Source organism: Spermophilus citellus (genome assembly GCF_964194105.1).
Source record: "Spermophilus citellus genome assembly, chromosome: 4".
Classification (NCBI taxonomy): Eukaryota; Metazoa; Chordata; class Mammalia; order Rodentia; family Sciuridae; genus Spermophilus; species Spermophilus citellus.
In genome coordinates this window covers 165,660,051-165,672,361 of record NC_138185.1, presented here as the reverse complement: position 1 = coordinate 165,672,361, position 12,311 = coordinate 165,660,051, and the positions used below count along the sequence as shown (strand labels likewise).

Below are 12,311 nucleotides of genomic sequence, written 5' to 3'. Positions count from 1 at the left end.
CATGAACCTCTTTCAATTCTGACAAAATTTATTAATTAATTTCACTTTCATCAAATAAACTTTTCCAACTAGATGAGCATAGTCCTTGAAGTCAAAGGCCGTGTTGTCCATTTTTCATCCTTCATGATGCTGGGGAGCACAGGCATTCAATAAGTACTTTCATTTCAGTAGATAGCATAAAATTTGTGTATCAGAAATATCATATATATGTATATGTACATATGATACACATATATAATTATCATATATGTCAGATACATATATTCTTTCATGACATTTCCAATTTCATTTATGGATTTAGAAATTCCAAGCATGAATGTAACAAGCTAACTGTGGTAATAGGAGAGAACTTAAATGTAATACAAAAAAAAGAAGGGTATAATTGATTATTTTAAAGAAAGGTTTCATCTCAGTGATCAAAAGTACCTAGTTTTTAAAATGATTTGAAATAAAAATAACAGACTAATTTTTATAAGGGATAAATGTATATAAATGAGTGAGCCAATATGAACATTTCTTATGATTAAATCACCATTCTGATGATTGACTCATAATATATTGGAATTGAACTTCAGGGAAAACAATAATAAGTAATGAGGTAGTTAAATATCATGCTTGGACTGGGTGCAGTGGTGTACATCTATAATTCCAGGGACAAGGACACCGAAGCAGGAGGATTGCAACTTTGAGGTCAGCCTCAGCAATTTACCGAGACCCTCAAAAACTTAGTGAGACCCTGTCTCAAACTAAAAATGATTTTTTAAAAAGGACTGGGGATGTAGCTCAGTGGTAGAGCAATCCTGGGTTCAATTCCCAGTAGCAAAAGTAAATAAAATAATATTGTGGTTGATGCTAGAGAGAGAAAAATCCTAGATCCAGGAATTTGTAAGCATTTTTCCAGCATTTGAGTTGAAAGTTTTAACATCTCTTCCCTAAAATGCTTATGTTAATTTTATTAGGAGGAATAAGATATAATTCCTTTTTAGACCAATTGAGACTATTTACAAGGATGATAAAAATCAATCAAGTGTACCAATGAACTTACAGAGGAAAGGGATGTGTTCAAAGATACCCAGTACTGATTTATTTAATTTCCTTAAAATGAAGCAAAATGCTTTTAAATTAAATTGTGGTATACAGTAATAATTCAGCATGTAACTTCAGTTTCATGAGGGTTGATATAATTTATAACAACCCAGTAGGTATTTGTTAAACACCAAGTACATACTTAGCCTCTGTATTGTACCTAAAAGCTATAGAAGTAGTACAAGTTGCACATTTCTACCTTCAAGGTCCAAAATCCATAATGCTCCAAAATACAAAAGCTTTTTGAGCACCAACATGACACCACAAGTGGCAAATTCCACACCTGACTTCATATAACAGGATTTAGTCAAAACATAGGCTCAAAACAAACAAAACCCACAGGCTCACTAAAAATATTGTATATAATTACCTTCAGGCTATGTGTATAAATTATGTATGAAACATAAATGAATTTTGTGTTTAGACTTAGATCCCAACTCAAAATATCTCATTGTGTATATATGGATATTCCAAAAATCAAAAATTCAAAACACTTTTGGTCCCAAAGATTTTGGGTACCGGATATTCAATTTATACTCTAAAACCTTGGTGATTCAAATCCTTGGGAAATTAATTTTTCTGGAAATCCTAGTTTTCAGGGAAGATGGATGCAACTTGTAACTTGTATTTTTTTTTTGAGAGAGAGAGAGAGAGAGAGAAATTTTAATATTTATTTTTTTTTTAGTTTTCGGCGGACACAACATCTGCACACATGCCAGGCGAGCGCGCTACCGCTTGAGCCACATCCCCAGCCCAACTTGTAACTTTTAAAATGACAATATTAATGCCTTTCTTCTTTTATTCAATAGAATAATGTAAATATGATGTACTTTTCTTAAGGACTTTTGTTTTGACAATTAATTATTTTGTTATCTTTTTTACATAGATCCTATTGATGTGTGCCATCAGTTTAGTATCACCTTAGGGGAGCAAGGAGGGGACAACATCTTAGAATAGTCGCATATGATGTTACAAATAAGAATAGTAAATATTTATTCATAAAATTATACTTTCTCTAGTGTCACAATCAAAGTTTGATCCTGGGCACTCTTCACAATCAGAGTGGAAATATTTAGACTCACCTTTGACCACTAGCAGTTATGCAGCAATCATGGTGATTATAAGCATCATAATGATGCAGCCATCATGGTGATGCAGGTGGTCATGGTGATGCAGCCATTGTGGTGATGCAGCCATCATGGCATTGTATGTAGTGATGCAGTGATGTAGTGATGTAGTGATGTAGTGATGTAGTGATGCAGGCGTCATGGCGTTGCAAACAATCATAGTATAAAAATGATGGTAATGAGCCATTGTGTTAATGTAGGCATCATGGTGATGCAGGTAGTCATAGGGATATAGGCATCATGATGATACAGCCATCATGGTGATGCAGACAACATTTGATGCAGCCATCATGATAATGTCAGCATCTTGGTGATGCAGGCATCATGGCAACTCACTGATTTCCCTTCTCTGTGTTAGGAATCTTGCTCTACATAGCACCTCTCATTTTTTCTGTATAATTCCAAGATATACTAAAGAATCTTGAGGTTTCTTCTGCATTTACTACTGCTTAACCTAGATGTGTTAATATTTCTTATTAAATCTTTTTTTAAATGTGTTCAGCAGCTTTCGATTAAAGTAAAAGACATCTTTAGTCAAATGTTAGCCCAACATCCCCTAGTTTGAAAATTCTGTGCTGTCTTCTTCTGCTTTCACCTACATTTCTTCTGCTTGATGTTGACAATAATTTGCTGTGAAATTGTGTGTGTGTGTGTGTGTGTGTGTGTGTGTGTGTGTGATCTTCCACGGATTCCCAACATAGAGCTCCCAAAATCCTTTAGTTAGAGGTTCTAGGGAATCTTTTGCTCTAATATTTGATTTTTGACCCTTGTTCCTAACACAGAGCTCCTAAGACCCACGTCTTTTCCCAGGTGATAAAAGCATCTTTTGTTCCAATAAGGTGACTCATGATAAGCTCCTGCATGGGAGTTAGTTAGCAGAAAGACCAGCCCATGATTAGAGGTAGGGAACTTTCAGTCCCACTCCACATCCTCCATGGAGAGGAGAGGGGCTGGAAATACAGTTAGTAATGTTTCATGCCTAAATAATGAAGCCTCCATAAAAAAAAAAACCCAAAAGTATGCGATGCAGAATTTCCAGATTAATGAATATATCCACATGCTGGAAGGGTGGTGCATTCCAACTCCATGGGGACAGAAACCACTGCATTTGGGACCCTTTCAAACCTTGTCCTCTATGTCTCTTCCTCTTACTCTTCATTTATATCCTTCAAAATATTTTTTGTAATAAATTGGCAATTTTCTGTTTTCCTGTGTTCTGTGAGCCACTGTAGCAAACCTCAGGAGGGAATCATGGGAACCTCTGATTTATAGTCCAGAGGGATAGAAGTTGTGGGTATGCCGAGGCCTACTGCTTGCAGTGGGTGTCTGAAATGGGAAGAGGGGAGCAACTATGTGAAACTGAACTTTCAGCCTGGGGGATCTGATGCTGTTTCCAGGTAGATAGTGTCAGAACTGAGTTAAAGTGCATGATGCTTGGGTGATGTCAGAGAATTTCTTGGTGTGGGGAATATGGGTTACATATCTGTTGTCAGAAGAGATGAGTTGACAATGGTTTGGGTATAGAGCAGGAGAAAGATGATATATTTTTTCTTTATGCATTTCCATTGCAAGCCTCCATCCAGTGTAATCTTTGAAGTCCTTTTAAGCAACACTTAAACTCAAGTCAACCCTGATTGGTTCCATGAACAAGCACCCAACTGAAAGGGTTATTTTATGACTGGCACCCTTACACACACCTAACTTCCCTGTGCACAGGCCATGGAAACTCCTCAGTGTTCATGTCTTTGCTTGATGGCTTGCCCACATTTTGTGACATCATTTTTAAAAATGTGTCTCAATTCCCAGATGTAATGAATGGAGCTGTATCTTTACATTCCGTTTAAATTGGGGGAGGTCCGGTTTTTATCCTGACAGCCACTTTTCAGAACTGTCAAGGTGTCTGCCTAGAGTTGGTTCTTATTTTTTTCAGAGCGCATAGTCATGGTCTGGTGCCCTTTCTAGGGTCTGTCTAGAGTCCCCCACTGCTTACTCCCTGGTTCTAGTTCGGAAAGATCTCTGAATGACTGGTTTTCAACAGTTGTCAATCTGGGAAGATCAAAAGTGAATTCCTTCCTTTGTGCATCAGAACCTGGGTCTCCTGAACCAAAGAAACTGCTTCAACACTTTGCCGGCCTTCCAGGTCCATCCCTTGCTCATCCTGCATCATCAGTTTTTGGTTCTCTACTTCTTCACTGACATCAGCGTATAAACATAGCATTATTGCCTCATCTTAAGTAAAGTTTTTGTCTTGACCTATCCACTTTTCCTCCCATCCACTATTGCATTTGTCAGCTTGCCTTTCTAACTGTGAAAAAGTTGTCTCAATTCACTGTCTCTGATTTCTCTTTGCCCTTTCTTTTGGAAAGTTTGGGGTTTTTTTCTACAAATAATCTCTAAGTTACAGAAGAATCACAAGTACAGGGCAAAGAATTTCCTTTTCCCTGAATCATTTTGAGAAGATTTGAAAAGATGCCTTATCACCTCCAAAAACTTTCATGTGCCTTTCCCTACAAGTGAAAACATTTTTCTACACAATCATAATGCAGTCATTAGAATCAGAAAATTAACACTGATACGTTACTACCTTCTAATCCTGAGACCCTGTTTAAGTATTGCAAATCTTCCCAGTACTGTCCCTGTTAGCAAAAGGATTCAGTTCAGAATTATGTGTTGCATTTAATTATCCTGTCTGACATTCCCTTAGACTTCCTTGGCTTTAATGAAGTGTCATGACTCTGACATTTTTGAAGATTATAGTCCATTTATTTTGTAAAATGTCACACAGTTTGGATTTCTGTGGTATTTCTCTATAATTAAATTCAGGAAACAAAACTTCGGTGTTAATATAGAACCAGTGGGTATTCGGAGTATTTTATCAGTGGAATATGGTTTCAGATAGGTACTTGCTAGTTTTATTAACTTTTATTACTTGACTGCAGTGGTGTGTTCTAGAATTCTATCCATGGACCCCATGGGGAACCCAGGTTAATCACTTTTTATTTAAGAGGTTATTTCAGTAATCATGGAGCAAGAAGATGGAGACTTGAATCAGGGAGTTGCAGTAGAGATGATAGAGAGGGGCCAAATTTGAGGTATTTTTGGAGGAAAAGTCAACAGGACAGAAAAGGTTTTCTAGAGTTTTGGGGGAAATCCCAATGGAAGAACTAGGCCTAGGAATATAAAAGATGACTATGTGCAGAATGTTAACAGGAATAGGTAGAAAACAAGAGATCTGTTAGGGAAAATATTGCTATGAATTATTGTAAGATAAAGTGTGAGGATGATACCCCAGGTTAGAAAGGAGGAGTGTTCATATAGATGAAGTCAGGAACACTGAGAGTCACAGCTAGCTGCTCCTGAGCCAAGACCTGGGCAAACATTGATCTAACAAAGCCTAAGCTTCACATATTCAAGATGATCATATTTTACTCATGTTGTTGTACAGATTAAACTGGATATTGTATGTGAGGTGGTTTGTATAGTTCTGACACATAGCAAGGGCTACGAATATTATAATTATTCCAGTTACTACTAGGATTCTGACATTCTGACAGTAGTCCTGTGGACCATCATCCACAGGAGGTTGCAATCTAGTCACAGAAACAAGATAAAACACATAATATGCTTTGAGAAGGAAACCATTCAGAATTCAATTGTTCAAATAGAAGAGACTCAAATTACTTATTTGGCACAGGATAGTGTTTTCTGTGTCATGAAAGGGGATTTCAAAAATTCACACCACATCTTTGCATATGAGTGCTACAAATGAGTAGGAATAGACAACGCTGGATCTCTCCTTAGCAGGAGAGTTTTCGAAATTACTATTTTACAGTCTCTGCTGCTTATCAGCTAAGCTGCTATGTGGTACAATAATGAGTATTGCTAAGACATGAAATAAAGTGGTCATCATGATTCAATCTGAAAGTCTGACCTTTGCTTTCATTCAGGGGATCTAACACAAAAATAGACTATTTCCTTTCATTTTGCTATGAGAGCATTTCGTAAAGGTGCAAAACGAATTTCAGTTTCAACCTTTGAAACAAGCCACACTTTTGAGATGTCTACATATAACAGTATAGTAGTCTATATGCAGATAGTTGTGGCTTAAGGCAAAATATCAGGGTTCAAGTTCTTTTTCTGACATGTGCTTTGCTGTATGCCATTGAACAACTCAAGTTTTCATCTATAAAAGGTGGATAATTCCTTCAGAATTGTTGTGAGAGACAAGAGAAAATTTAACTCAATTTCTAAAACAAAATACAATAAACTTTTTTAAAATGCTGCAATGTCCTAAAGAACAAGCATAATTTTTGCACCAATATACTATACTAGACTGAATAGTTTCCCCTCAAATTCAGGCCCACCCAGAATCTTAGAATGTGAAATTATTTGAAAATAAGGTATTTGTAGATATAGTCAAGTTAAGAGAAGGGTCACACTGGATTAGGTTGGACCCTAATGCAATGACTGGTGAGATGGGAAATTTGCACAGATGAGAATAACAGGTATAGACAGAGGAGCCCAGGAGAAAATGCCATGTGAAGACCAAGACAAAGACTGGAGTGACTGTGCTACAAGTGGTTTGCACAGTTGCTGGCAACCAGGTGCTAGGAGAGAGGCCTGGAACAGATTCTCCTGTAGTCTCTTATAGGGACCAGCTCTACTGACACCTTGGTTTCAAACATTGAATTTCTAGTACTGTGAGAGAATCAGTGTTTTGTTGTTTTAAGCCACTAAGTTTTTGGTGATCTGTTCAGATAACCAGAGGAAACTAATACCCATAACAATACCTATGCCTCTTTTGCATCAGTGAGGTAGGCTAATTCCATGGTAGTAAGAAATTGTCCCCTGCCTCCATTCATTGGAGCTTACAATAGCAAAGATATACATCTCAGTCCTACCTCAGATCAAAAGAGACTATGGATCTGCTGCTGCTCCCCTACCATGTCACATTTATCAGGAACCCTGGCATCTGAGCACCTTCTAACAGGAATAGTGCCTCTGTGCATTTGGTGAAAATGGGTACAGAAAATCCAAAACTTTAAATATTTATAGGATGAGAGGATGAAACTGATTTTCACGCTCAACTAGGAAATGGTAAAACTGACCTTCATTTAAGCAATGAGAAGTCCAATCAGCTTAGTCCTAGGCAAGGAACAAAAGTCAAGGATGTAGCCACTATGCCACTCCTTGAAACCTCTAAATCAATGAAGAGCTTTCTTAGTTAACTATTTCAATTGGAGAAAGTGGCAAAGGAAAAAGGATATGACAAATTATACATGGACTCCTGAGGCTTCTGCCCCAAATCTTTCTATGGCAATTCTACTCACATCTCATTGACTAGAACAAGTCATGTGTGACATGGCCAACTGAGGTCATTGTAGGGATTTGTATACCCCACCCCTTGGGAGGGGCAGTGAATATTTTTTAGCAATAATATATCTACCTAATTCTTCCAGAGGATTATGCTTTCAGAAGTAGCTTTGGGACACTTATAGAAGAACAGTGGTGTTACTCTCATGTGGAAAAGTCTTTTGGAGTGATGTCTAGAGCAAGTGTATTATGTCACAAAGAAATTGACTCTTGACCCCCACATGGCATTTTTCTGAGTGGTCACCTGACTCACCCCCTGATATGTTAGTTTCTCAAAATTAAATCCATCCCCTTAAGTAGTGAAAATTTGCCACTGCCAAAGGAAGGTCCTACAGACAATTCCTGACAACAAGCTGTGAAAGTGTGAGAAAGGATAGCATTACCAAAATCAGTGACAGTCTACCAATGAAGCATCCCTCAAAGGTACAAGGCTTGGCTGAAGTCATAGGTGTCATATTGCAATATGTGTATATACTCCTGCACTCTGTAACCTTCTGTTTGTGTGTACAGATGGTTCACACATACTCATATATGCCTCCTGGTGTGTTCCGTTGAAGAGGGGGCGTCAACAGCCTCTCCAGCACCATTTCTGAAGCAGAAAATCACAGCTACAGAAAGATAACAAGAGCTAGCTTGTGTGGAACTCTTACTAAATGACTTGTATAGATTATCTCATTTATTTAATCCTTGCAATCAGGGATGGGACTAGAGTGGCACAAGTGAGGTATCTTGGGTACACAGTTGAAGCCAACTTGCCCTCTCAGGGCTGGACCAGTGCAGGGTTGATACCAGCATGACCCAGACAGTGAGTGCCTCTTTCACTTTTGGGCCCTAAGTGACCTTCTCACCTAACCCTAGCCCCAGTATCTATTCGTGGTAATCCTTTGCAGTCAACATCATTGGCTCCCTTTCTATGGAGGCTGAATGTCTGCTTCACTTTCACACAAGTGGTGGAGTGAGGATTGGAGCCAAGCCATTAGACCCCAGAGCTGGGCCTTGACTGCACCAAACTGCCCCCACAGTTCTGGTTATTTCTCTTTTCCCTCCAGGTCTCCAAGGCAGCCGCGGACTTGATGGCCTACTGTGAGGCTCATGCCAAGGAAGATCCCCTGCTGACACCTGTCCCGGCCTCAGAAAATCCATTTCGGGAGAAGAAGTTCTTCTGCGCCATCCTTTAAAGTCTCCAGGAGGAGGCTGAAGAGCCTCAGGGCTCCCAGGACATTGCCGTAGAGTTTCTAGCAAAGTGGGCACCTTTCTTGTCCACAACATTTAAGGAGAGGGAGGAGAACCATCCTGGAAACTCCAGGCTGTGCATGTTTAATGAACTGGTCCCCTTGATGAGAATGAAAGCCGATCCTGACTTAAAAGAGATCTGATTCTGCAGACCTGCCTGGAGGAGGGGAATGTATAAAAATAAAATTGGTGTCACTTCTTTTCTGCTACCCTCCCCCAAACCCTTACGTTTCTGCTTCATATTTAAAATATATATATAAGCGTTAAAACAGACAGCTGTACTAAGCTAAGATGTGTATGACCTTCTCGGAATGAATATTGTCATTAGAATTCCCTTTGATAAACCGAGTTGTCCAGTGTAGCCGCAGTTCGGTTTAATGGCATCGATGTTTAGTCTTTGTGCCTTTTTCTGTTTTCCTTCTCTTCCTCCACACACCCCTCCCCTTAGAGTAGTATGAAGATAAGGCTGGACTTATCTGTAAGACTGAACTCCAAGAATGAGCACCCAAAACGTCTAGGGAGATGTTCCTTGTGGTATATTCTCATGGTAATAACAACAACAAAAAGCCGGTTGTCTGTGTTCTCTTATCACTATTCCTAATATTTGTACATGATAGCTTTGATTCTGCAAGTAAACCATGTGTTGTGACTGGTGCTTTCTTATCTTTGTGACAATTTTTGAGTAATATTGCATGAAAACATCCCTATGTTACATCCATTCAGAAGTTTTGTTGTTTTACTATAAAGTTAGGAAAAGAAATGAGAGAGAGAGAGAAAGAGAAGATGCTGAGGAGGAGAAACCTCAGTCTTCTGAAAATTGACATTACTTCAGAGCCTTAGCCATGCCTAAAATACCTCCTAGTGAACAGTGGAACAAGCGCCTCTGTAATATATTTTTCAGAATCCAAAGTGTTTTGATTTATCCAGGATCCAGGGCAGCACAGATACCCCAAGCAGCATTGTGAGGGATTCACTATGAGTTGGAAGGTGCTTTTACTAGAGGGTGAGCGTTTCCTCTTCTCCTGAATTACAAAAATTCCAGACTGAAAGAATGCTTTTTGCATGCATAACAAGAAATCCATGGCCCCCCTTCATTAAAGTATCAGAAATGAGCCAAGAGCTCCACAGAGGGTGATCCTTTCTTGAAACACCAGCCTTTCACCCACCAGGGAGAAGGACCCTGAAGCCCACTCTTTGTGTGGCAGGCATGGTCCCCAGAGCTGGTTCCACCAGGAAAGGGTCTGGCTCTTTTTTTCTACTGTGCTGGTTTTCAATTTTCACTAAGTTTTCAAAGAAACCTTTGATTTTGGTTCTCTACCTTGTTTGTTAAAGTCTCTAAGTCTCTATTTACAACTTCCTTGCAGCTAGAGCTCCCTCTTTGCAAGATAAGATATTGGGAGTGATTTTTCATTGCTGCTGTAGTTCCATCAGTAATGACAGACCCTGGAAGCCTCTGTCACTTTTTTTTTTTTTCCTGTGTCATTCCCAGCCAGAGAGGACCTCTCTTACATCTTGTATGCTTCCAAGTCCCAAAAGATCATTAATTCCAACTTAGTTATTCTCCTCTCTTTCCTCACCATTCTCCTATTTAAAAAAAAAAAAAAATTACTAAGAGGGAGAAAAAAGAAGATAAAAATACCACACCAAGGATTGAAACAGACTTGGTAAATATTTTCCCTAGCTCCTTTCTGGGCATGCTAGTAAAAGAATTAAAATGTCCAATTAAAGCTTATGCCTGGGATGGGAAGAAGAGGATACTGAAATATTCACAAAATGAATAAACCTATTTCTGTAACTAGAAACTTCTGATCAAATCTTGGGGTTTTATTATAGTCAGTGGGATTCCAATGAAGATTGAAAAGTGAAAAAAAATCTGGCAGAGTGTTTATTGAACTGCAGTATTACACAATGAGATTAGGGGTACTGTGAAATCAGCTAAAACTGAATCACACTTTTAAAGCAAGCTAAAATGTGAATTGAAGATATAGTTATATGAAAACAACTGAGCAAAGCACTCTTTGGGGGTGTTGGAAGCATCATTAGAAGGCCCAGATCATTTCCACAATCCATACCAGTTCTTTCTCTAAGAAGGACTCTTGTTATTTCCATGTAAATTTAGATCTTTGTGAGCAATTAAAATTTCTAGGAAGCACCTTAGTATAGATCTGGCAATGAAAAGTTAAGGAGGTTCCAAACTATATGTGACTGTGCCTATAAAAGGAGAGAGAAGGCAGGAAATACATAGCGTCTGAAATTAAGTTTAAGGAAAATGTTTTGGCTTTTTCATAATTTCATGTCTTTATGTAGTTATAATACCAGAATCTTTATATGAGTTTTGGTTTATTGATATTTGTATTTATTAGGGGGAAATTGGTTTTTTGATTACATAGGCCTCTAAAGAGCTTAATTCCTTTAGAAATTCAACAATCATTTTCACCAGCATAATCTTATCTTAAGGATAATAGAAAAATTCAGCTTAATTATTTAAGGCCCTAATTTCTATCTACCTGTATAATAATGAAATCTTCCATGGAATTAGTTCATAAATACTAATAGTAGACTTCATGTTTAGAATGCAAGCTCTCTAAAAGAAAAAAAAATTTGCATCATTCTCAATACTAACTCCAGTTTAAATTTTGATATTTTATTTTAAATGAAGTACTATTTAATTTAAATCAAAGATTTAAAATAAATGCTTGATCTGAGTCTGATTCTGCTAATAATATTGGAAAGAGATTGCCTACCAAGAAAAAAAAATCCAACAATAAAAAACATTTCTCCATACACTCATATTCATGTAAGGAATTCTGAGAAAATCATGTATGCTCTCTTAGAGGGGTTTTATTTATTTTTTTCTTAATATTTGCTTCTAGCTGCTCCTGGAAATGGTGGATTGTTACATATACATTACTGTTTCATAGCCCAAGGATTGTTCACATTTTTTCCTACATAAGATCTATAGAATGTGTCATTCAAAGAGAGGGAAATACAGAAGCGTTAAAACAGGAAAACCTGAATGTGATGTGTACATTTTCATCCCACATTGACAATGTATTTGTTTTAATAAATGGAATTTTCAGATTCATTTCATTTGGAGTCAATTTCATTGTGAAGGCCTGAGGACTACCTTCCCATCGATAGATTCCTGGTTAATTTTAAAAGGAAATACCGATGATAAGGAAATACAAATCCATTAATTTGCCTTCTTTGTTAACATAGGTCCTAAAGAAGGGAAAACTCACCTGGGACTCCTTAAAAGCCTTGGTCTCTACATCTTAGAGCCACTGGGAACAAAGAAAGATGGGGGTGGGGAAAGAGTCCAGGACTCTGGCAGGCTGGACCATGCACACAGATGAGCTGTGGGTATACCAAGAGAGAGATTTTTCCTTTATTATTATTTTTTTTAACAAAAAGTGCTATACTCTGTAAACTACCCATTAATTAAAAGATGTACTGGAGAAGATAAATCCTTAAGACTCTAGCAGCAACTCC

The 12,311-nt window shown here is 37.9% G+C and overlaps 1 protein-coding gene across 1 annotated transcript in view; it reads left to right on the top strand.

Annotated features, from left to right (window-relative positions):
• The window catches only part of GNG2 (G protein subunit gamma 2), a 108,988-nt gene extending 97,090 nt beyond the window's left edge, over positions 1 to 11,898 (top strand). The window contains exon 4 of the mRNA XM_081289731.1: positions 8,636 to 11,898. Within this exon, the coding sequence (XP_081145857.1) occupies positions 8,636 to 8,764 (129 nt within the window). The 3' untranslated portion in view covers positions 8,765 to 11,898. The remainder of the gene's footprint in view (positions 1 to 8,635) is intronic.
• The last annotated feature ends 413 nt before the right edge of the window (positions 11,899 to 12,311 follow it).